Source organism: Monopterus albus, unplaced genomic scaffold (genome assembly GCF_001952655.1).
Source record: "Monopterus albus unplaced genomic scaffold, M_albus_1.0 scaffold20.1, whole genome shotgun sequence".
In the NCBI taxonomy this organism is placed as follows: domain Eukaryota; kingdom Metazoa; phylum Chordata; class Actinopteri; order Synbranchiformes; family Synbranchidae; genus Monopterus; species Monopterus albus.
The window spans coordinates 24984-49661 of NW_018127900.1; the positions used below are offsets into that span (position 1 = coordinate 24984).

Consider the following 24678-nt stretch of genomic DNA (forward strand, 5'->3'; position numbering starts at 1 on the left):
TGTTTAATCGAGGACGGCCAAATGTAGCGAGTCTTACTAGCCAGACTGTTCCTAGCCACCAGGCTAGTAGTAGCAACGTTACAGAAAGAACCTTAGCGCTAGCTTAACGCTAAAAGTTGTACTCTCACAGGTGTCTGCAAACTGCCTTAAAGCATAGTCGCAATAGCCACCTTAGACTTTCATTCAATATTCTCAAGTTTCATTCCATATATTCAGCTTTTCATTATATGTATATTCAGACTTTTATTATATATTCTCAAGATTCATTCAATATATTTATTCCATTTATTTCCTGAACGGCTTGCCATAATGTGTGTGTGTGTGTGTAGACTGATTATTGCAGAACAGAGTTGTTATTTTTTTCCTCACCCTTTTATCTGCCGTTTGCCTTTCCCTCTCTGTTTGCCATAATTGTTAGTCTCCTTTCTTATCGTCTGTCCATTCTCTCTTTTGGTTTTATTCAGTTTCACTGCTGTGGTGTTACAAATTACACCGACTGGTCCAACACCACCTGGTTTAGCAGCCACAACAACACCGTGCCTCAAATAGCACACAGTGCACTGGCAGATTGGATCAACCAGACCTGCTTTACACAAAGGTAAATCACACAGAAGTTTTGACATAAATGCTGTGGGGGTGCGCATGTGGATTCATTCACATACACTCCATCTTTATTATTCTTGAGATTGTAAGCAGTTTGTGTATTTGCTTTATAAATGTTTTTAACTGCTTCTCCCTGTTGGCCTTGGCGACAGCTTTAAAATGGTAGTTATTTCACACTGGATTTTGACTCTATAAAGTGCACGAAATCAAATGGTCTCCAAATTCTGAGACAATAATGAATGAGCTGGATTTAAAACTGACATTTCCAATGTTCTTGTATGTGTACTCAGAGTATTTGTGCAATTTTTATTTATTTATTTTTATTTTTTTTTAAGGGGTGTGAAACCCAGCTGGAGCGCTTCCTGCAGGATGTGTTGACTTATGCCATGCTGGTCATTCTGGGCTTTGCCATCATCAAGGTAAAAATGGAGTGCAGTCACACTTCTGCACTTTTGAAAGGCATCAAAGTATTTCAGTAGCATATGCTTAATATGCATTGGTAACATGGGGGCATATACTGTATTTAGATACACAGCAGTGTAATATCGGTGTACAAGAGTGTCTACCTTTTGCTGAAATAGTTGGCTACACAATATACCCCACTGTATGCTGTGTTGTCCCTCTCAAATGCATGGATGTCCAGACATCACACTAGTTGTGTGATATGTTAGAGGTAGAAAACCAAGTTTAAGTAGTGTCAAGTTACTTTATTTGTACCTGTGGATTAATGTAGCTTGCAGTACAAGATAGTTATCCATGGTAACACACATACAGTAATGTAATCATCATACTGCAAAAGTGATAGTACTACATATTGGCATCATCACTATGGAACCTCGGTGTACAAATGGAAAATAATGACATAAAAATGTGTTATTTGTGCACAGTCTCTATGATTTATTTGTACCAATGATAGCTGTTGGGGCCAAACTCTTTCTATAATCAGTTTGTTCTACACTTTGGGACTACAAAACGCCATCCAGAGGGGAGAAGGTGGCTGTACAAAGGGGTGTGGGTCATCACTTAAAGTTGAGCCAGATAAATGCTGTACCTCTTTAGTATACAGGGTTACTAGGTCAGGTTATGACTCCCCATTCAACTTAGTAACCCACCTGATAATATGATTCAGAGTTCCTGCTTTTCACAGATAACAAACCAAACCATGACACAAAAGAAAAAAGATGAACCAATTCTATGAAAACGCCCTAAAATAAAATCATCATAGTTTTGTCAATATGAAAACGGGACATGCTTCTCAGGCACGACAAACACTGGTGCCGCCTTTTCCACACAGCCTCACAGTTTGCCTCAAACTTCAATTTTGTCTCGATTATTGATCCCACATATTTGTGATTGTACACATTTCACTGTCTGGTGTGGGTGTGTGGGCGTGTCTTCTGAAATCAGTTGTGGTGTCCTTGGTCTTAGATGCAGTAATGTTTAACAGTGATGTTGGTGATGAATGAATGAAATAACTGAATTAAAAACTGCAGTGTTGGCTCCGTCGAGGGCTACCCTTTCAGTATTTATGCAGTTGTAATTTATGAAAGCTGAACTCAGTGACTAAAGGAAAACATCTGAGTGGGGTTGTCCTCCTTCTTGTCTTGTAGGCTACTTTGTAGTTCTTATACTTTTACAGCAATTGAGTCCAATACTTGATCCTATCCTCACTTACTTCTACTATATATACACTGTAGCAGCCTCTTACTGCTTGTGTTCTACCACTGAGGTCATCTGTTCACATAACCTACGTTGCTCCTTGTGTGATTGCCTGTATTTTTCCTGTTTCAGTTCTTTGGGATGCTGAGTGTTTGTGTGATCGGCTGTAGAACCAGCAGCCAGAGGAGAGCCTCTCTATGCCTGAGACCAGCTGCCACCTCTTCGGTTTGCTCCACTAGATTTTTCTGACCACAGCAGACATCCTTATTCCACAGTATACCAAAGCACCCGGGCCGAACATGTGCAGATTTATTTAAATAATCGCATAGAAAATATACACAAGTGGCAAACTCATCTCATCTGAGGGTTCCTCTGCCTTGTTAAATAATTTTACTAAATGTGGACATGTCTTACAGTTTTGAGTCGGTCTTAATTTCTCTCTGGAGATTTTTATGATGGTCTTCCTAAACTTTCCATTTGGTTGAGCAGCCAAACGTTTCTGTACTGTCCTTCTCTGACAACACAAATTATGATAATGTACCATTTTTAAGAAATGTTTGCTGATGCACTTTGATCAACAACTGTTCTCTTGTGAAGTAGCTTTTTTGCCTCGAACACTGTCTGTGGACCTAGAGCAGCTGGCGTGACATCACAGAAGAGAAAAGGTGACCAAATAAATTCTTTTTTTACACATTAAAGCTTCTACGTGTTTGGCACACTGTCTCACTTTGCAGCATGTAGATATGCTTTTAAAGAACTTTGTTTTTTTGTTTGTTTTTTTTTGGAATGTACCGTAATGGAGGAGTTCAAGCTAAATTTTAAACTTCTTGTGGTGAACAAATTTAGTGCCTAATATAGGGCTGTGATATTTATAGCCAGCATAATGAATAAATACAGTGTATATGTATTTTTATGGTCTGTTAACTGTATTGATTTGTTCTACATTGTCTGACTTCAGTTATGTTTGTACATTAAAATGGTGACTATATCATACTAATCTTTAGTTTGGTGCATTTCTATCGCATTCTTGTTGCCTTGTTTTCTGACTTCAGACAACTTAAAACTACAGTATGTAACTTAAGTTAGCCCTACCACAAAACTCCAAATCAGTCCACTTTGCTCCACCCAGAACTCCCTCTTCCTACTCTACTATGATCTGCTACGCTCCTCCATGCTCTTCAGGTATTTGTGAATTACAGTAAAAAATATATATATAATTCTGGTGCAATCAGAAATAATTTAAGATCTGATTGGCTAGAGAAGTCAATCCCACTCAAAACCTCTTAGTTCCAAAACACGTTTGAGCATATTTCTACAACAGAGAAAACCACCTCTCTAGTTTATTTTTAAAAAGCATGGTGAATTCACAGCACACTGCTACATATTGAATGTCACCGTAAGTTGTCTGCTGATGAAGAGGCCCTCAGTGTTGCACATACAGTATAGGAGTGTTCATCTAACATAATCCTCAAAGATAAACTATTAAACTCATATCCCAGGGTGTCTAAGGCATCAATCATCATAGAGCACAGATTAAATGTGGGTCATGTTTGAGTAGGCTTAAAGTACAACTCATTTCAACCATCCCAATTATCCATTCACCTTTTTTTGTTAACGACAATTTCCAACCAGCTATGCATGAGCCCGTTTTTTTCCCCCCCTCTCCATTTGCCAGTTCCAGTATGTATTAAAAGTTATTTAATATCAACTGCTGAGCTTTTCCACACATCACCTTTGTTGCTGTTGTATGTGTAGTTGTGGTAACAGAGGAAGTCCTGCAGGTGGCGGTAGAGACCCTGCTGAGTCTTAACCAGTTGTGGTTGTTAAGGGGCCCAAAAACATGTTTCAACATAGGCTGTAGAAGATAAGAGTTCATATTGTGTTATTTAATTTTTTATATATTTTTATTAAGTAGCAAAATAGATGACTGCAGCACATTTGTTTTGATACAGTAATATACATATAGTTTCCAGATGTTTTTGACCTTGAAGTGATACTCTGAACTCCTTTGTGACTTCTTACTTGGTTTGGAGCTTTGACTGCCTTACATGGGATTAACATCTCTGTACATGCTGCTGTATTAATGACATCTGCTAATGGCCCTGCTGCCCTGTCCCAGTCTGAGCTCTTCTCATATCTTTTGACTGCATATCTTATTCAGTGCATATCCTCACTGCTCCAGGCTGCGCTGACATTTAGACAGACCGATCCTTTTCAGAGAGAGCATAGCTAGATAACCTTGTCAGATCTGAGACCAGTTTTCCTCCCTCCTTCCCTAAACTCTATCTCCTCTCTCTCTTTCGCTGTCATGACTCGTTTATCTCTGTGTGTTTGTGCATGCTCCTCGGTTCACCTTTCCTCGCCTGTCAGGAATATTTCTTTGCCTCGTTCTCTTTTTTTTTTCACATTTGAGGTGTATTTGTGTTTCTCTCTGCTGCCTAGACCGCCCATCAATTTTCTGTTCTGTACACTTGTTTTTCCTCACCTTCTCACTTTGCAGTATCTGTTGTTCATTTCAGGAGGTGCAGCATGAAAGCAGTGTTCTTTGTCAGTAATGCTGCATACTATAAAATAAATATGAACAGGATGTGTGTTTTGAAGTCAGTTATTCTATGCAAGATTATTTTCATTGATCTATTTGCAGGTTTTGACAAAGACAGAGGAAGGTTTTATGTTTGACTGAGGCACCCCACCATGACAGTGGGCCTATGTGTGAAGCAAAACAATGAGATAACTTGTAATTTGAAAACTTATCTGTGGATGGTGGTATGTAGCCTTATGTTTTTCTTTATACTGTAACTGAAAAAGCTAAAATTGTAAAGAAAAAAGGTTCATTACAGAAAGCACATCATCTATCCCACTTAAATTAGTATTGCATTTCTATAAGATGAAGAAACAAGTTAAAAAGTTGAATTTGAAGCAGCAATATACAGATAACCTGACTTTTAGACTCTTGTATGGCTCAAGATCCAGAAACACCAATCCTATATGTCCCATATGCAACTGGATAGTCTTTCATTAGCCCTTCCCTGTTTCCTAAATACCCACTTCTTTCAAACCTCTCACCTCAAGTTTGTAATGCAAGTTTTCTGTAAAAAAAAAAAAAAGTCTTATGCAAGATCTTTCTGAATACTTCATTAGGGTGACAACTATAAAAACAGAGTCGTGCCCCTTTAAATCTCCTGTACAGGAAAACAATAGACTTGGATACCGTGAGGTTTGAGCCAGGTTTTCTTTCCTTTTAAGGGCCTGTTCAGCCTTCACTCTCGTAAACATAAAATAGAAGAACGGTGAATGACTGAATTCACTGTGGTGAAAGTTGTTTGTGCATATGATTTACGAGTGTAACATTATCTACTCCCTTATGTGTCATCTTTGCGTGCTTACAGATGTGGTCCTTTGCTCTTTGGGTCATAAACTCTGGAAGAAGATTAATCACAAACACGCACTGAGTGAATCAACTAACCCAGATGTCGTCACAGGGAAATTTCAGCCTTACCTCTAATTTATTTATTTCCTTACCTACTTAGGGATCTGGTGGACAGAGGTAATATGAGGAGGACCCACACAATGCTCCTGCTCGGTGCTGAAGGTATAGATAGACAGTAAGGTACGCAGGTAGTTTTTATTTATTTATTTTGTCCAGAGAATCCCTTCATGTACTAAATGTCTTCTCTGAATTAGTTCTCTCGTTATACAACTGCCAGATTGATCATCACACATGTAACAAACACTCCTCCATAGGACAAAGTTGGCTTTTGAACTGTATCTTATTGGAGATGATGGAATGTTTGCTCTCATATTGGTTAGATTTTTATTCCTTTTTATAAAAAAAAAAAACCCAGAATACATACAAACAGGAAGCAACACTGTGACAGTTTCATATGAACGCCTTCACCCTGCTTTTCTGGGCAGACTCATAAATAATGTCTGTACGTTGTCAAGACCAGGGGCAGGGCAGGTGTTGCTGACTGTGTGTGCAGTTCTGTAAATAGTCAGCCACCACTGATACTGTGATGTCTCCATTTATCAGACGCTATCAGTGGTAATTAGAGAAACCAGCCAGAGAAGAGGAACAGAAACACAGTATAGACACAGTGAACAAGACTCAAATGGCCCAAATGTGCAGGAGCAGCAACAGTAATATGATATATTATCTATAATTACCTAAGATTAAGCTCGTAAGTTGTTACAAGAGACCCTTGCATAATCTAGTTCTGTTTTCTCCCCTTTGTTCCAGGTTCTTTGCCCGTTCTCTTATTTCTTTCTATACTTGTATTTCTTTACTTTTTGATAGTTTCAGGTAGTATTATTTACAAGATGTGTTTTTTTTTTGGCTAACTGTTTTTTCTCTCCAACTATTGCCTTTGAAAGGTTTCGATATAATGATCACAACTGATGTAAGAAAGGTAACAAGAGGTTATTTTTTGTTACTTTCTCCTGGCTGGAACTTCAGCTGCCACTATAATTGCTCTGATGTAACTACAACAAACACATTTGACAATTTCCTTTCTTTTTCACTACATTTCATTTGTAAATCCATCTTATCTTGCTGACACAGGAGAACGAGCTGACAAACATGGAAACTGCCCGCCGTCCCCAAAGCGTTGCTTAGCACAGCATTTCTATGTCACTTTTATTCTTCCAACAGCACCGGTTCTCCTGTTACTGTAATCAGGACAGAACCCAACAGATCATCCATCAGACTGCTGCAGCATATTTTTCATTTAGCTAAAAAGCCTAAATTAGTATGAAATGTGCAACAAATAGGAAACAAAGCCAAAGAATCCAGTTTTTGCCCATACATGTATTGCATATATGACAATTAAAGAGCTGTGCCTTGCAGAGTTGCTCTGATATCTTAAAGTTTGAAAAGTGAAGCCCTAATGATCTTTATGTTCCAATCAAGAATCATCTGCCTCTAATATCTGTATTCAGGATGGTGAGAATCTGTATTCAGTTTCACTTGGCAATATCCAGAAATATTCCTGTAACTTTTCTCTGTTCTTCTCACACTGAAGCCATAAGATCAGTGTCACTTTGCACAGGGTCCATTCTCCCCCAGCTAGCTCCTACCCTTTTTCTTGATAACCACAGGTTTTTGTACAATACAGCCTTTAGAAATTGCAAACACTGGAGCAACTTGTTTTTACTATGCGCTTGTTCTCTCCATCTTCATGAAGGCCTGATGTTGCTGCTGTAAAAATATTCATTCACTGTCAACATACAGTAGGTTCTAGGTTTCTAGCTTCCTTGCAAATCCACAAATCTTGCACCTGATGGATAGTGGTGGTAATGATAAGCTGTACTAAGAAGGAGGCTGGTTTAGACTGGTAGACCAGTGAGCTCAGCGCTCAGCGGAGGTCAGGAGCTTCTGGGAGTGCTCCAGAGAAAAGCAAGATGGGGAGAAGGAAACGGGGCGCTGGGAGGGGGGGGGGAGAGGAAAGGCTGGGCTACTTAATCATCCGTGGTGCAGTGTATAAGCTGTATGTGAAGCCTTTGTCTATGTCTATGAATCTGAATCGGGGATGATCCCTCCTCTCCTCTCTCTTATCGCTCCTCTGGAACACGGAGAGCGGACAGTCGCCCACAGTGAGCGGCTCTAAAGCAGCGTCTGGCTTATCTCATGTCGGCGGATCGCCCCCGGTACCGACCCGTGCCTACCGTTCACCCCCTGTATCATCACACCAACACGGAGAAGGTCGAGTTCCACTTTCTTTGCTTCCAAGAACTCGTATGTTCCACGTCTTTCCCTCGGATCTTTGTTTCTGGACGGGAGGCTGCGGCTGCGTAATGCTCCGGTGAGTACTGCTGTTATCTTTACATGTATTTCTTTCTTCTTCCCTTTGTCATTGCACACTGGACAGATACTGAGATAGATGAGATAACGTGAAGCTGTCCTGAGAGGGAAAGGAGCGCAGACATGTTTATCGTTGGAATATATGCTCTTTATGAAAACGGGGCTTTGTGTTTTATTAGATGCACTTCAATCTGACTGTTTTTGGGGCGTTACTGGAGTGTATGTAGGCACACAAAGGCAGCTGCGAAGCCAGTGTGCAGAGAGGATGCAGCGTTTCCCATCTGTAATAAAACTGCCTGAAGTAAACTGAGTTAAAACAAATGCCCGAACAGTCAGGGTCTGTTTGCAGCTGCACAAAGACTCCAACAGGATGTACAGTTGGCTGCCTTTGTTTTCTCCCATCTGCTATCACCTACAAATTTGTTAACATCATACTGACTCAGACTAAGTGTAGAAGAGTTGACGTTTCTTCCCAAATGAAAGGATATTTAAAGCCAGTATGATATTCCTGAGACTGTTGACAGACTGTATAGCAAATACAGACCTAACACGTTCAGATATTTTGTTGCACCGCAGCAAATCATTCTTACTCTTGCATAAGCTTAAGAAATGTGGAGAACAAATGCTCCTAGAGAATAAATTCTCTACTGGTTATGCATTATTTATAAAGTTAGCCCAGTGTTGCACCTCCCACCCAGCACCACTGTCGACGCTGCCTCTCTCTCTTTCCCCCAGTCTCCGTGCACTCTCAGAGCCTCTGACAGCCTATCTGAACAAAACCCAGACTGGCATGAGTGTGTTTATATATATTTGAGAGGCTGGTAACGAGCAGAGTCCACTTAGAGTACATAACTCCCTTTTCTATCAGGAAAGTCTGAGAGACAGGGCTAGCGCTTGTCCCTACCCAGTGGATTGATGGGGTGAGAGAGAAAAGGGCACTAAATCATGCTACTGCACAGGGGTGTAAAAAGGTCATTGCCTTTGTTTTCTACCACTATGTGACCTTTGTAGGTGTGGAATTACATACCAAAATGTCAGGTAGATCATTCATTTCATCAATAATGAAATGAAAGAATAAAAAGCAGACTTTCCATTGAAAATTGCTTAATGTTAATTTGTTCCATCCTGTCCAATTGTCTTTCTACTGTGAAAGGTCACCTGTGTTGTATAGCACATAATAAAGCATCATTGAACTGACATGATTATCCTCCCTAAGCAAACTAAATTGGTGGTTTAGATTAGGTTAAACTCCCATTCAGTGTTATGTAATGGTAATTCTTCTGCTGCAAAGACCCTGTTTAACACATAGGTTCTGTTGTTGTGTAACTTTCATCTTTATCTTTCTTGTCTCTCTGTTCACCTGTTTCCTCTTTTCCTTCCCAGCAGCAGCAGCAGCAGCAGATGTGCTGAGCAATGAACCTAATAACAGTCTCTTTCCATAGTGACCACAACCTGATGCTGAAATCCCTATATTCATGAAAAAACACCAGGAAGCAGATTACCGAGGGCCTAAACACATATGCACATGCAGACACAGCTGTAGGGTTTGGCTGTTGTCCCAGCTGTGGATCTTACTCTGAATGAACTTGTCTGACTCCCTGACTGACTGACTGAGAACACTCTCTGTCATCATGGAAGAAGAGGAGGAGCCAACAGTCCCATTAAATTTAAAACACATGACCCCACCTCCTTTCTTCTGTCTCATTATCAAAGGCTTTGGCTGCCTGATCAAGGTTACAGACTTGTAACAAACAGCAGAGGATGCAGTAAGAAAGAGGAGTGCAGAGCTGACTCTCTGCCGGTTGCTGTCCCACGATACGCATGTAAAAGCCGGATCAACCACACAGAGGGCTGTTTGTATGGATACCCCTGCCCTGGGTAGTATTAATAAGACTCGCTGATATTCTCACTATCTGCCTGTGAAGAAGATTAGAGGATTAGAAGAGAGATTAGAAGTGCATCCCTGTTCCAGACTATAGCCTAAAATAACATCTGTGGAAAAGAGAAAGACAATCATAAAGTGTGAAGAAGAAGTTTTGGAAGGAAGTTTTTAATATGTTTTATTATGATGTGCTGTAGGTGCTTTACTAACACATGTTTAAGTTTGTTCATTTGGATTTCACATATTTGGATCCTGTCTCGGATTCCATTTATTGCTCAGATAGTCCTTGTCCAAAACTGTTCAAAGATCATACATAAGACCTTACAAATTGTTTATTAAAAGGCTTGAAGACAGAAAGAAAGAGTAGAAGACAAGGTAAGAGGCTTCATCTTAGGTCTGCAGAAAATTATTCATTTTCTAACCTGCTTGCAATTACAAATACAAATTTGGCGGTGTGATAGCTCGAAGTTCCAGGGGCCTCTTTCTGGGCCTTTCCTACATGAAAACATCTACATGCAGTAGCTGCCCAAAGCAAAGCCAGGTCTCTAGTTAAGACTCTGGATGCACCAGCAAGATGAAACATTGTGTGCATAAGGCAAAAATAAAACAATTTTCATTTTGAAATTGTGTGAATGCATCAAGTTTGAACTGCCTGAAATCTGTCATCTATCCCTAATACCTCTAAACTGAGGTGTCATGGCCTTCCTCCATGGTTTTGACCTCAGTGGTCACTTTATTGACCTTCAACCTCTTGGCACGGGTGTCACTGGCCTGGTACTCTCAGCTATGGACCAACGCACCAGACAACGTGTAGCTATTAAAAAGCTGATGATGCGTGACGCTGTGACAGTGAAACATGCCCTGCGGGAGGTCAAAATCACCCGGCAGCTGCACCATGAAAACGTCGTCCAGGTTCATGAGGTTTTGGCACCATATGGGCGACCGCTGCCAAGGGACCCAACCCAACTTAGTGCACTGTACATTGTCCAAGAGTGCATGGAGACAGATCTGGCTCGGCTGCTGGAACAGGGACCGCTACCCTCTGGTATGGGAAACAAAAGAAAGTCTGAATTTTACTTAAAATGTGCTTGTTCATTTATATATTGCATCACCTATGGAAAGAGTAACAAAACATCCTACCTGTGTGAGCTTTACTTTAAATCCAGCAGATTTAGTTACTGTAAGTCAAAGTAAAATGTAAAAAATAAAAAAGAATGAAAGAAAGGGAAAAGATGTAGCTGATTTAAAATGTATTCACTGAGCTATGAGTTCAAACTGTAACACAAGCGCATGTTATAATGTGTCCTGATATCAGATTTTTGCCCTTGAACAGGTCATGCTACGCTCTTGTTCTACCAGCTGCTGAGGGGACTAAAGTTCATCCACTCAGCTAATGTCCTCCACAGAGACCTGAAGCCTGCCAACATATTCATCAACACAGACCAACTGCTGCTCAAGATCGGAGACTTTGGGCTGGCCAGGATAGTTGACCCTCACTATTCTCACAAGGTGAGAGTGAGAAGCACCAGGAAACCCAACACGCACACACAATCCCATACAGCATACTGTAAAGGCACTCTAACACTCCCATCATGGTAATCTGTCTCAGAGCTGTTTAGTGTCTGCAGTGTGTTACGAGCATGCACCGCAGAGTATCTTCATTCTCCACTTTCAACAGTATTCTGGTTTCAATAATGTTTAGAAATGATACAGTAAATAGTTGGCTAAGCTGTATACTGGTGGTTGAATGTCTTGTGTTTTAAAGTGCTCATCTACTAGAAAAGTACTTAGGCTAATGACCAACCATGATGTGTAGGAAGGATTTTAGGGTGATCAACAACACATGTACAGGCATTTCCACCCATAACCTAATTACTCCTGCTAATCGTTTTGGAGGCATGCAAATGTAGTCACATAATATTGGCTGCATCAATGTTGTCTTGTTTAAATGGGGTACTGTTTAATTCTTTGCTCTATAAAAATTTGCCATACTTTGACTATTTCAGTCATCAAATTTGATAAAGCTAGGATGATTTTTCTCTCTCCTCATTGCTCTGACGCAGTGTGGGCTGTTCTGCAGCCGAAGGATGGATCTAGGGAGAGTTTTGTAATATTAAACATTATCTCTGCTCACTCTCATTGAGGTAGAGCTGTTATCAGGGATGAGATAACTCCTCAAGCCCTGATCTGGTGTGGTTATCAGACAGCACTGAACTTGTGTAGCATGGACACACTATAGGAAGGGATACTGTTGAAAAAAGAATCCTCTTATAGAAAATCAATAGATTTGCACATGTTATGTGCATCTAACAGTTGAAACGCATAATAATTGATCTTCCTGTCTGGTGTCCTTTCAGCGTGGTGTCTCAGTTGACATCCTCACAGATCTGTTCTGACAAAGACACAGCTTTACACTGGCTGGCCAAATGCAGCTTGAATGTTACCATCTCAAACTGAAAAGTAACTGTTACACCTCTTTGAAAGATTCTGCATGTTGTGACTCCCATACAGCCAAACCGCCTTCTCTGATTACACATCCCCATGTCTGATGTTGCCGACTGGTGTCTTTCACAACAAGCCTCCTCTCCAGCCCAAACCCAGCTATTATAGTAACTTGTTCTTCCCAAATCAAGCATCAAGTTTTGTACTAATCAAATCCTGTGAGGAATGTATGTGAGGGATTCTGGGCAGATAAATGTGACAATTTACTGCTCCATTGTGCTGCTTTATCATGCACGACGATCCCACAGCAATAATGTTACACCAGCAAGACATGTGTTTGTATGCTTGTGTTTTGGGGTTTGTGTGTGTGGAGAGGGGCTCTTATGAAAGGCAGTCTTTGTCAGCTCAGAACACAGGACTGGGGATCAGCTGGGTGCAGACACGGGGTGCATTTGGAGGGGAGAAGTGTGGAGGGGATAGGGAAGCACAGAACAGATGAGGAGCAAATAATGAATATTGAGTTATGGAAAGCTGAGAGAAAGAGTGGTGGAGAAAAGAAACAAAGAGGGGACAAAAAAAGATACCAAATAGAGAGAAAAAGGGAGAAATGAAGGTAGTTTCATATTTATGTTGCAACGCTGTGTACCTACTGAAACGGCTCTGTCTGCCAGAGAACACATTGTTCAACTAACACTGCAGATAGATACTTACGTCTGCATTGATAACAGGAATGGAATGATAACCAGTAAAGGTGCTGGCGACACATTACCGTCCAATTTTAAACTGAATGCTGACATGGTTTGAATTCTTCTGAGATAGATGAGTGTCTATCATATCAGATCTGTATTGTAGCTCTCAGAACATCAGCTCGTCAGAAACATGTATTACCAGAGTTGTGTGTGTGTGTGTGTTATATTGTGTATGATGATGCATTTGTAAGGTGGTGCTGGGTTATTTGTGATGTAGTGTTCAGACCAATGTACATGCCTGCAGTGAATGTGCAAGCATCCTCTCTTTTATTTAATAATGTAGAGCCACAGGATTGCTTTCTCAAACATTTTGTGGTAATGAACATGGGCAGTACTGAGTTCAGCTGCAATGGAAATTCACAAATAATATTAACTTTCATATTGGGTTATAAAATAAGACAGGCGGTTCTGTTTTATGTCTTCATATTGCTTTTTAAAAGGATTCTTACATCACAGTGAGCCTTAATCATGCTTTATATGTATGCATATATTATGTCAAGTTTGACAGTCGGATGGGTTAATTTAGATTTCTAGTTCTCACTGCTATCATGTGCTCTTTTTTTCAAATAACTATAATCCAGCACACTGTGACTCTGTGGTGAATCGATATGAAGTCATTTGACAAGCTGTCTAGAAGTTCACCTCTGTCTACACAGGCAAACATTTACTCAAGTGAAGAGAGAAGACAGAGAGTTTGAGAAAAGAGAGGAGGAAACAAGAGGGGTAGAAAACATTATTTGTGATGTTGTTTGTAGTCTACACCCGTAGCAGCTCTGTTTGTGTGATTGTGTTGCAGCAGGGCTAAATCTGCCCAGAAATGATTTGTGACCTGGGTGAAGGACAGAGAGAAAGAAAGAGAGTAAAGGGGATAAGTGAAAATAAGGCATGAAAGGAAATGAAGTGAGGGAGATATACAAAAACATACAGTATAAGCAAAGTGCAGCTGTAGTTGACAAGAAGAGAAAGCGAGACACATGGGAAATGAGGTGAAGCAGGCATAGATGACATGGAGAAACAGAGAGGTGAGAGGGAGTTGACATAAAGGGGAAAGAATGAAGCGCAAAGTGGGAGGTGATAATAGCAGGAAGAAGGTCAAGAATAAGGAAGAGACAAAATAGTGAAGACAATAAACACTTCGTATTAGTGAATAGCTGTGACACAAAAGACTGCACAAAAGTGTAAATATAGATATACCATTAAATCTGCAACCACATCAGTGCATACGTTTATGAAAGTGAGATCAAAATATATTGCAAATATACAGTATATAACCTTTGACATGAAACATGGCCATTCCTTGAAAGTCACTGTCTATCAAAAGCAGAAAGGGGAGAATGACAGTCAGAGAAGACAAGGCGAGTGTGTGTTTGTCAAACCTTCAGTGAGCACTCAGCATTGGTTCCTGCTCTGTCATCTGCTGGCACACAGAGAACAGGCAACAATGAGGGGTGGGGGCTGTGAGTAAGGTTCAGTGAGGGCAGAGAGGGAGTTGAGAGCATAAAAGGAAAAGGCAAGAGACACATGATGTAGGTGTAAAAAGTGGAATGAGAGGAAGTGAGAGGTGCCACAAGAGGAGCACAGGTGCAAAAGGAGTAGATAGAAGAGAAGGCTGAAGGGAGCTGTCAGAGTAACTGTAGTTCTCAATTCATAGCTTCTATTAACAGTGCTGTGCTCGCTACTGGGCAAACCATTCAACACATTCTACATTCTAGGCTGAAATCTATATAGCAGGACATTGCTTGAAGTGATGTATAAGTGGGAACATTGGCGTGGGTAGACCACAGTGAATACAAGGGCTCTGAGTCATGCCCTAAACTCGCTGATCAAAAACACAATTCATCAGCTTTTGTAACCACCCTCGGTGGTGAAGAGGGAATTTGCTTTTAAGCTATCAAGTAAAATATAAAATGTTTTTGGGCAAGATCTAAAACACAATCATCAGAGTGACCAGGCCTTGCTTAGTGTGATGTTATTCTTACAGGTGCCCAAGGTAATTTAACTGGTGTGAAAAACTCACAGAGCAATTTCTGACATCTATTTTCAGCATGACAACTCATCCCATCTGGGTCGCAATAAATCCCTGCTGTCTGTAGGGCATAAGCCAACATGAAATAATTCTGGAAGGAGTACCAGATAGGAAGAGAGATAAGAGAGCAGTGAAATGGGAAATGGAAACAGTAGATTTTAGGAAAGGCTGATGGGACAACAGAAAGGGAGAAGAGCTGTGAGGACAGAGGAGGATGAGGTAAAAAGATGAAGGCAGATCAGACACTGACAGTAACCCCTGCCATCTTTGGGGGCCCCTTTTCCAATCCATAACATTAGCTACATTTTTAGGTGAACAAAAGTATGTCCACACTGTCCCTATTGGGTCTGTCACCATGGTGCAACTCTCAATATATATACTGTATATGTGTGATAATGTGTAAGATTTCAGCATATTTTGCCTGTACACTGTAGTCTTCTAGTATCATCACTGTCAAGACGTTTAAAAGCCTGGGGAAGTAAATTTTGGCTAAGGAGATACGAGGCCAGTAAAGGAACAGAAGGATTTAGAGATTCAGAGATTTACTACGGTCTGGTGAGTGGAGCAATTACAGAGAATTAGAGGTACAGTGATATTTCAGATGTGAGGAGAGCAACAGGCAAAAACATTTCACATTAACAAACCTGGTTTGTGTGAATACCTTTGCCTGTGGCTCATCTCCATGCACAGCTTCATCAGTGCTATTCAAAAAGTGAACATTTACAGAAGTACAAGGCAGAAGGGGGCCTCGCCCTAATGAGAAGACGTGTTGTTATGCAGCAGAGCATCAAAAGCAAATTCAGGTTAAGATTCAGAGCAATGTTTTCTGCAGAATGTATTGCATATTCATGTAGCTGATGTAACATGATGAATTGTTTGTGAGTATAAATAAGCTTACATTTCCTTTGTGTAGCTTGCATTACTGACTTCATGATGCTTCCACTCCAACAAAGATAACGATGAACTAACTGCCTGCTGGTTTGTAATGAATATGAGCAACTTGAAAACGTGCATTTCTTGACAGACTTAAACTAATCCATGATAATCGCTGGTAACAAGCCAGTCCATTGCATGCTCATCACTAATATAACTACAGTATTATCTTTCTGTTGCTCTGTCTTTTAACTTACATCTTTCTTCTATTTCCCTCTCATTCACCCCCTCACCTGCTCCTCCAGGGCTATCTATCTGAAGGTCTGGTAACTAAGTGGTATTGCTCCCCCCGTCTGCTCCTGTCCCCTAACAACTATACCAAGGCCATAGACATGTGGGCCGCTGGCTGCATCCTGGCTGAGATGCTCACTGGGCGCATGCTGTTTGCAGGTACCCCTACTGTTTGCAGGCTTTTACATCCTGACCTCGATGTCCTACAGAAACAATGCATTTGATCACACAATGAAATGTGATCATATCATTAGCTTAAAGATCTTATTTCTAAAGTCCTGTAAGATCTTTCTGTGAACTGGCAGTTGTTACATGTAAAAAATTAAACATGCAAAGGGTGAACTCCAGCAGTTCCATAGCAACAAACTCTGCTTTATTAGTATGCTCAGTATGACAAAGTCACTCAAGACCATTGTGCTTGAAGAGAGTTTTTCTTTTCAGAATGTCCTCCACCAGAAATACTTTATTTTCTTTCTGCTGGCCACTTCTTTGCCTGACCAGAATAACAATGATAAGATAGATATTCTCAGTGTCTGTAGCAGATGTAGCTCCTCGTGACAGGCTGATTTGACCTCCACCAGTCCTCTACACCACATGAGCGATGATGCCATACGCTCAGTGTATGACTGGTGTTCTTCTGTGTTAGAATATTACACATCAAGTGTGAAGAGATGTTTACCTTACTTTTCACTTAACCATCAAAGTGTACTTGGCACAATATATGTTTGTTTACCAGAGGGAAAGCATCTAAATATATTACTGCTGCTTGCTTCTTTCTTTCAGTGGTGAATGTGCAGATATAGCACCACCTGCTGGTTTCTATTGACTAGATGGAAACATTTAAAACGCACTGTAAAATCTTCATTGTATGACCTTGCTGGAAAAATGCTGCACTGCTGTCTGTGAGCTGAATACTTAAAGCATGTTACATCTCTGCTCTCTTACAGTTTTCAAAGGTAAAATGCACTTTGGGGACTTAAGGACTTGGGCTGAGCGTGAGAGCATCTGATTCCTCACATATAACCCTCAAACAAACCCAGCTTAAATGTTATGATTAGACCATAGTTGTGGTAAATGTATGGTAATATTAGAAGGATGTGGGATTTTCACACAAAACTCCCCCTGTGCACAAAGTTTTCCACCTGCTGTGGAAACAGTTTGGGTGTGACTGGAAAATCAACATGGCTGAAATTTCATCCCTCTCTAATGCAACAGTATGTTATTCAGGATGGATTTACTTTTAAACAAATCAAAAATCGGAGGGAGAAGAAAAAATGTGGATGCATGAAGTGACATTTTAAGATTTGAAGCAATCAAATAAAAAAAAAGTGGCTATTTTAATAGCTGGCTGTAGTGTTTTATATTAACTGACACTCTTTACCTTTGCATTTTTTGTTTCACTTGACAGCTTACACGTCCTAGTTATTCCTGTTACACTCTAATGGGTCACCTTTCTTCTGCTTATGTAACTGAGCCTCTGTGTCTTCTCTGTTTGTTTCTGATTGGTTGGTTCCTTCCCAGGAGCTCATGAGCTGGAGCAGATGCAGCTGATTCTCGACACAGTACCGGTGCTGAGAGAGGAGGACAGGCAGGACCTGTTACAGGTGACGCCTCAGTGGTTGCTGCAAGTCATTTGTTTGCAAGCTTATTATTTAAATATGAAACAGGGTGTTGTTGTAATGTCATGTTTGCAGCTTTAGATGAAAGCATTTAAGAATATAGGTGTTCACAACTCTTTTTAACAAAGATCCTTTAGATTATTATTATTATTTTGTCTGTCTGCTTTACTGTAGAAACACATTTGGCGGAGTGCAAGAAATGTACAAAAAGAGGTAACTACAACCAAATAAAATACATTTTAATCCCAGTGTCATCCTTTCCCAGGTGATGCCTTCATATGTCAACCGTGGATGGAGAGTCAAGAAGCCCTTTTCTGAATTGCTGCCTGAAGTGGATGATCAGGGTGAGTGGAGGGACTTGAATAGTGGGAGGAAGTGGAAGGTCAAGCAGTTATTACATAAAATGGAAGGCAAAAAAAAAGAGTAATGGAAGATGAGAGGTGGAAAAAGAGAAGAAAAAGAAATAGAAAAGAAGCTTCTCAGAGCTGTGACTGTTGAAGAGATGATAGGAGTGTGTAGAATGTGTTGAGTTCTATCATATAGTTTAGCTCTGATACAGAAATATTAATGAAAATATTTTTTAAGAAGAACAGACTTCATGGCCACTTCATTTTTTTCTCCTCCTCTTCCTCCCTCACTCATCCCCTCTTCCTCTCCTCTCAGCTGTGGATTTCCTTGAGCATATCTTGACCTTTAACCCCATGGATCGGTTGACAGCGGAAGCAGCACTGTCCCATGTCTTCCTTCAGAAGTACTCCTACCCAGAGGATGAGCCCACCTCATCGTCTCCCTTCCATATAGAGGACGAACTAGAGGACAGCTTCATCACCGAGCAGAGCCTCAGCACCAGCAACAGTCAGCCCTCCAACATCCACTGGGACAGGGGTGTAGATTTATGTTTTTATACACTTGTGGGGAATTTTTTCATTCATTTTTAGTGTGTTTTAATCAGAATGTTATATTGTGTCATTTTGCCATTGCTAGTTGTAGTAGTATCTAACAAACCCCTGTTTCACAGTGGCATGACTTAACGAACCTGATTTTGTTGATTTCTCATCATCACTTGTATCTAAAAGCCAGCACTGCACCTCAGCTTATACACTGTATTTATTTGGTGGGACCCAAAATATTTACTTCTTATTTGAGGCTCATTCACTGTCATATGTCACCCAAAATGTAGCTTTGCTACTGTATGCAAACTTCATTTTAATAGTCTAAAACAAAATTAACATTCAATCTAATGTCAAAGGATGACGGTTTTATACATGACACACTGGAAAAAAAAGGTAAGTCAAAGTGTAGCAGAAAAGCTCACTGAGATAAAGAAGCTACGTAAGATTGCTATGTGACAATACTGCATTGTGAACTTATTATAGGACTGATATACTGTAAATACCTAATTTCTTCCTTACTGCAGGTATGAGAGCAGTTTATCAACAGATGTGTGCTGGCAGCAGTCAGGTGGGAAGTGTCACTGCATCCCCCCTGGCCACATCACCTCTGACCTGGGAGACACCACAGAGGTTGAGGAGGTGCAGAGGGACCCCCGGGCCACTTACACCTCACTGTTAGAGGAGGCTCAGGTTGGATATGCTCTGTCACTTTGCCACACACAGAACTGACTCATATGTAATAGAATTATATTGTATTTTACTGAAATACAAAGGCAGTTATGAAGAAGTTGATTAGATTCAAGGTGCTATGCCAATAAGTCATCACATGGCTGAGATATGGCTGAGTGTGTCCTTAATTTTACAGCAGTGCTACTATATGTAACCACAGTTCTTATTAGCCTTATAGTTTCCCATCACAAAGTGGATGTTTCTATCAAATATCAAATAACTAATTGTGATGGAAGACTTTCCTTTTTTGTGCCATAAAGTAATCATGAATATTTCTTGTGACATCAGTCTGGTGGTAAACACTGTAAATTCACTGGGTCTGTTAAAGGTTTGCTATCATTATGTTTAGCATTTATAGTGTTTTGAACTTTATTTGGGTTAATTTTTGTCACTGTTACAAATCAACACAAACTAGATTAATTGTGTACTGTAACTAGAATGAGTTCACTGCAACGCAAGTGGAATTAATTCCTCCCTTTATTGTCTTCCCTCCTATCTTTTATCACCATCTCCCTCCTCAACTGCTGCTCTCCATCTATTTTACAGGTTGATCCACGCAAATATTCCCACAGTAGCTCAGCTGAACGCTTCCTAGAAAACTCTCCCTCCTCTCTGGAACGGGCCTGTGGTTTGGGGTATGGGGAACTGGACTGTGGCCGCTCCTGTGATTACAAAGTAGGCTCTCCTTCATATCTGGATAAAATTGCTTGGAGGGAGGGCAAGCCTCAACACTATTCGGAGCCTAAGCTGATACTGGATCTGTCTCACTGGAAGCATAACACTAATATCTTCTCTGTACCTCCTGAGCCTACTGGTGGCAACATGGAGGACCTGGGAAAGATGAAAGAGGACAAGGCAACGGAGGAGGAAGAGGACCAGACAGGGGATTTATTCCAAGAGATTTCACGCTGGGTGAAGAGCAGCCAGTGTCGTCTGCCTTCACTCAGTCCCAGTCCTTCTTTAGAGCCATGTTCACCCTCCTGCTACACATCTTCTCCCCCTCTCCCTCTCTCCCCAACTGACCTCTCAACTCCAGTCTTCCAATACACCGATGATGTGCAGCAACCAGTAGCTGAATATAATGAGCACAGACTAAGTCCACTCCCACCAGTCACGTGTTCTTGTAATTCTCTTCCATCACTTCTTCCCTCATCTCCCACCTCTCCACTTCCCCCTCAGTCACCTGAAACAGTGTCTCCCCCCATCTCACCACTTTCCCCTCCCCTAGAATCTCAACCCCTCTCCTCTGCTTCCTCCTTTTCTCAAGCAGCAAATGATGACTCCTTGGAGTCACCTCCTGTCAACCAAAAAGAGCGACTGTTTGACCTGGATGTATTCATATCCAGAGCACTGAAATTGTGCAGGCAGCATAAGGAGAAAGCAGATGGTAGGAAAGAAACAGAGGGAGGGTGGAGGGAAGACAGTAAACAGCCAAACATCAACCAAAAGGTCACCAGGCTTCCAGGGCACAGAACTCAGCCACCACAGACCCCTAACTCTTGATGTTGAATTATCATTTCAGGTCCACTGCATTGTGAGTAGCACTTCCAAATGCTCATAGTGACTTTACTAGCGAGGGATGTCCATGGCTGAACATGCTGCATAAACATTACGCCTTAGTGTTAGCAGCTGTTGTCCCTTTGATACCGCAGGAACATGCTACATGCTGTGAACAAAACTCTCTATTAAACAAGCAATCCTGCAGCTTTGTCAAGAGGTACTCTCAGGCAATAAGAAGTCAGAAAATATTTGGGTTAAATACATATAAAAATATGTAGTATGCTTCAAATTTGTTCTGTCTAGAAATAATCAGCTAATTAATGATTGTGCTATTTGTTTGCTATCATTGATAGTGACTTATTCTGTGACATAAGCATCTGCAAATAACTAAGGCGAGTTCTCCGGGCTACTGATAATCATAAACTACAGGAGTGGATCACTTAGTTTGTTTTAGGTTTGTTTTAAATTTGGTGTCAGTCAGTAATTTTTCAAAATATCAGTCTTCCAATGGTGACATTCACCAAATAATGACAGTGGTATGGGAAAACGCTTTCCCCAAGTTTCTGTGAATGTATTAACTGAAAAATAATCAATCAAATTATTCTACACAGTGAACCATAAGAATTTTATTTGTTGCTGTTTTAACACTCCCACAGTGACTTAATGAGCTAGGTCACTGCTATATGCCTTGTAAAATTGTTGTCATATTTTCTTCTATAATATTTTTCTCAAGACTGTTGTTAATGATATTACTGTGTCTAAAATAGTCTTTTTAGGCTATTAGACTAGTCAGTCTTATGTTAATTTAAAGTGAGTTGTATTTTATTCATGTGGAATGCTTTAAAATAATAATTTATGATTATTTCAGTTCTAGTCTGATAAATTAGTTTTTCCTGTCCGTCTGATGGACCAAACAGGGTCATCATCTGCTGTACACTTACTAAAAAGCTCATATCCGCTCTTTGCTAGACAGCCAGATATCTGTTACCATTTTCCTCATTTAAATTTTACTCACAGAAAGCTATAATGCAGACACCAATAGCCTATATTTTGATGAATATAGATCCTTTACAACGTTTATAGGAAATGATTTGTACTCAAAACTTTTCAGTGCTGCCCTATAAACATATTAATATATGGAACAGAAAAAAAAAGTATATATTTTGAAATACTTTACTATCCAACGTGTTAGACAGTAGACCCTCTAAATATTAGTTATTTCAGCATTCGATGTCCAAGGTGACAAAATCAAATAAAACATACAGTACAGTCAAAAGTATTTAGTAGATAAAGGCTGTTGACTTGTGGCTTGTACTTTCACAATCAGTTGCATCTGACCTTCACTTGTTGAACTATAAAGTTAATATAAAGCATATGGAAATGGCATTTAAGTTATTTGGCTGAGTTAGTGCCAAGAGGAAATACAGTTAAATCCATGTGCCCTATATTCTACAGCCAGAAGAAAAAGGAATCCACCATTCCTGGTGTCACTGTTTAAAATGCAACGCTTTGCTGTGACTGTACCATAGACTATATACTGGTTATGGCCCGTATGTACACAAGGGTGAAACTATTAGTAATGCCAGAGTACTCAGATGTATAAAAAAATTCAATATATAAAAAAAATCTTCCAGCATAGCTACAGTGTCCTCAATAAGATGTTTTTTGTGTCTTTAGTGTTCTTTCAGTCTAGCATCCAATAACCATTTTTACTCCAACTTCCAGTCAGTTAGCAAGTCTTTCATGCCCTTTTAAATATTAATTTGAATCCTTCATTTGATCCACTCAACACAGAACATTAGGATGACTTTAGTGCGACAAGAGTCGATAGCTTCAGTCAGAATGTGAACCACCTTCCCACAATGCAGCACTGATATTCCTTCCTGTTGTCTTTACAAATATTTTTGCAGTTGTTAACTGTTAATACACATACTGTATAATGTTGCTTTAAAAAGGTTGGCTTTCATAATTACTAGACCTGCTTCAGAACTTGCAGCTGTCATACACAGGATGAGAGCAGGTCATCACTTGCACAACATAGTATGAATTCCTAAGGATTGAGCCATATGTGAAAATTGCTGACAGTACAACTTATGATGCAGCAAAGCCAGGTATAACCTTTTATACTCACTATAAATGTGAAGCACATTTAGCGTCGTTAACACTTAGAATTACAGATTTCCTCAGTGACAACTGATACTCAACCACTGTTCATATCTGTTGGACTAACTGACAAAAGTGTTAAAGAAAAAGTGTAAACTGTCCATTTTTGGATCCAGATCCATGTCTCTGTTTATAGAAACAGATAAATGCTGTGCTGCAGCCTTACAAATTAAAATGAATCTATAGGTCTAGTGATCACATTTTCTATAATACAGTCTCCTCTGCAGGTAACCTAACCCAGCAATAATGTCACTGACATAAAACAAAAACCTTCTGTAACATGAGGTTGCTGAGCTGAAGTTCATTCTTTGAATTTTGTGAAGCAATGTAAAAAACGTGCCTCAGTACACCTCAATGCTTTCAGCTTGATGAATGTACTGTAATATGTCCTTTCTGTTCTGCTTGGCTTTCACAACTATTCACATAGCTGAGACTTAATTGTTTTTATTAAATGTTACTTTGTAAAACTGACAAATTTCTGTGGATTGTTTTTTTTTTCCAATTCATGCTTCAAGGAGGCCTCAGCTTTTCATTTGACAAAAGCTGTGAGGTTAACTGCTCAATATTGATTAACAGCATCTCTTTGCAGTTTCTGTTTTTTGCTGGAAAATTAAAAAGAAAACAATGCTTAAACTATTATTTTTCCTCATATTTTCTACTGTCTTGGCACATTTTATAGGGACAAGTACATAGCAGTGGCCATCTGTAGTTTATGCCTCTATGCACAGTCACAAAATTTAGCAGGAAAACATACACACATACAAAACAGGATAGAGCACAAAGAACAATATAATCAAAAAATACAATTAAAACCCAATGAAAATCTCCCCATCATATATGACTACATGAGTGACCTCTTTTTAAAAACTGTTTAAACTTAAGTTTAAAATGATCCTATTTATCCCTTTATTCTTTAATGTTCTATTGAGAGAGGAGCTGATTTCTTAAAAGTGATTTGCAATAAATGACTTTTAAGACCATGATCTATATAGCACGTTGATGCATATGTTTTTGTGGTACATATTCTCAAACAAAGAGTAATTAATCAATTTACCACAAAACCAACTGAAACACAGAGAATATGCTGCCCTTTTAAGACCCTGAAGGTCTGAAAGCCTGGGGCAGTTACATACTTTTCCTGAACGTAATCCAGCTCTGCAGGCCAATTCACCCAAATTTGGGCATGGTTTGGACATGAGTGCTCAGTGAGTACGAGCCTAGTTTTAGTTTGGGAACTTTAAGTATATATTGATACTAGTACTTTTATACTTTTACTTAAGTAACAGTTTGAATGCAGGATGTTTGCTTGTAACAGAGCATTTTTACACTGTGGTATTGTTACCTTTACTTAAGTGAGCAACCTGATCATTTCCTCCACCACTGCTAAAACCACTGCACAGTAGTGGAGGGTGTGAGGAAATAAATATTTCTTTCTTTATTAAAAATAAT

The 24678-nt window shown here is 39.9% G+C and overlaps 2 protein-coding genes across 2 annotated transcripts in view; both read left to right on the forward strand.

Annotated features, from left to right (window-relative positions):
* The window catches only part of tspan36 (tetraspanin 36), a 6207-nt gene extending 3696 nt beyond the window's left edge, over nucleotides 1-2511 (forward strand). Inside the window, 4 exon segments of the mRNA XM_020593938.1 lie at nucleotides 465-543; nucleotides 546-598; nucleotides 939-1022; nucleotides 2395-2511. Coding sequence (XP_020449594.1) covers nucleotides 465-543; nucleotides 546-598; nucleotides 939-1022; nucleotides 2395-2511 — 333 coding nt within the window.
* A 7756-nt stretch (nucleotides 2512-10267) lies between these two features.
* On the forward strand, nucleotides 10268-23700 carry mapk4 (mitogen-activated protein kinase 4). Its single transcript, XM_020593772.1, has 8 exons — nucleotides 10268-10989; nucleotides 11278-11453; nucleotides 16340-16484; nucleotides 17847-17929; nucleotides 18210-18288; nucleotides 18608-18827; nucleotides 19362-19527; nucleotides 20113-23700. The coding sequence occupies exons 1-8, from the start codon at nucleotides 10641-10643 to the stop codon at nucleotides 21067-21069; spliced, it is 2175 nt and encodes a 724-aa protein (XP_020449428.1). The 5' UTR covers nucleotides 10268-10640; the 3' UTR covers nucleotides 21070-23700.
* Nucleotides 23701-24678: the final 978 nt, after the last annotated feature.

What these genes read in the sequence shown, in the direction of transcription:
- mapk4 (XM_020593772.1), top strand. Translation starts at nt 10,641, where the DNA reads ATGGCCTTCCTCCATGGTTTTGACCTCAGTGGTCACTTTATTGACCTT. An exon ending in ACCCTCACTATTCTCACAAG is followed by an intron (nt 11,454 to 16,339) that starts GTGAGAGTGAGA and finishes CTGCTCCTCCAG; the next exon opens with GGCTATCTATCTGAAGGTCT. An exon ending in GCCTGAAGTGGATGATCAGG is followed by an intron (nt 18,289 to 18,607) that starts GTGAGTGGAGGG and finishes CTCTCCTCTCAG; the next exon opens with CTGTGGATTTCCTTGAGCAT.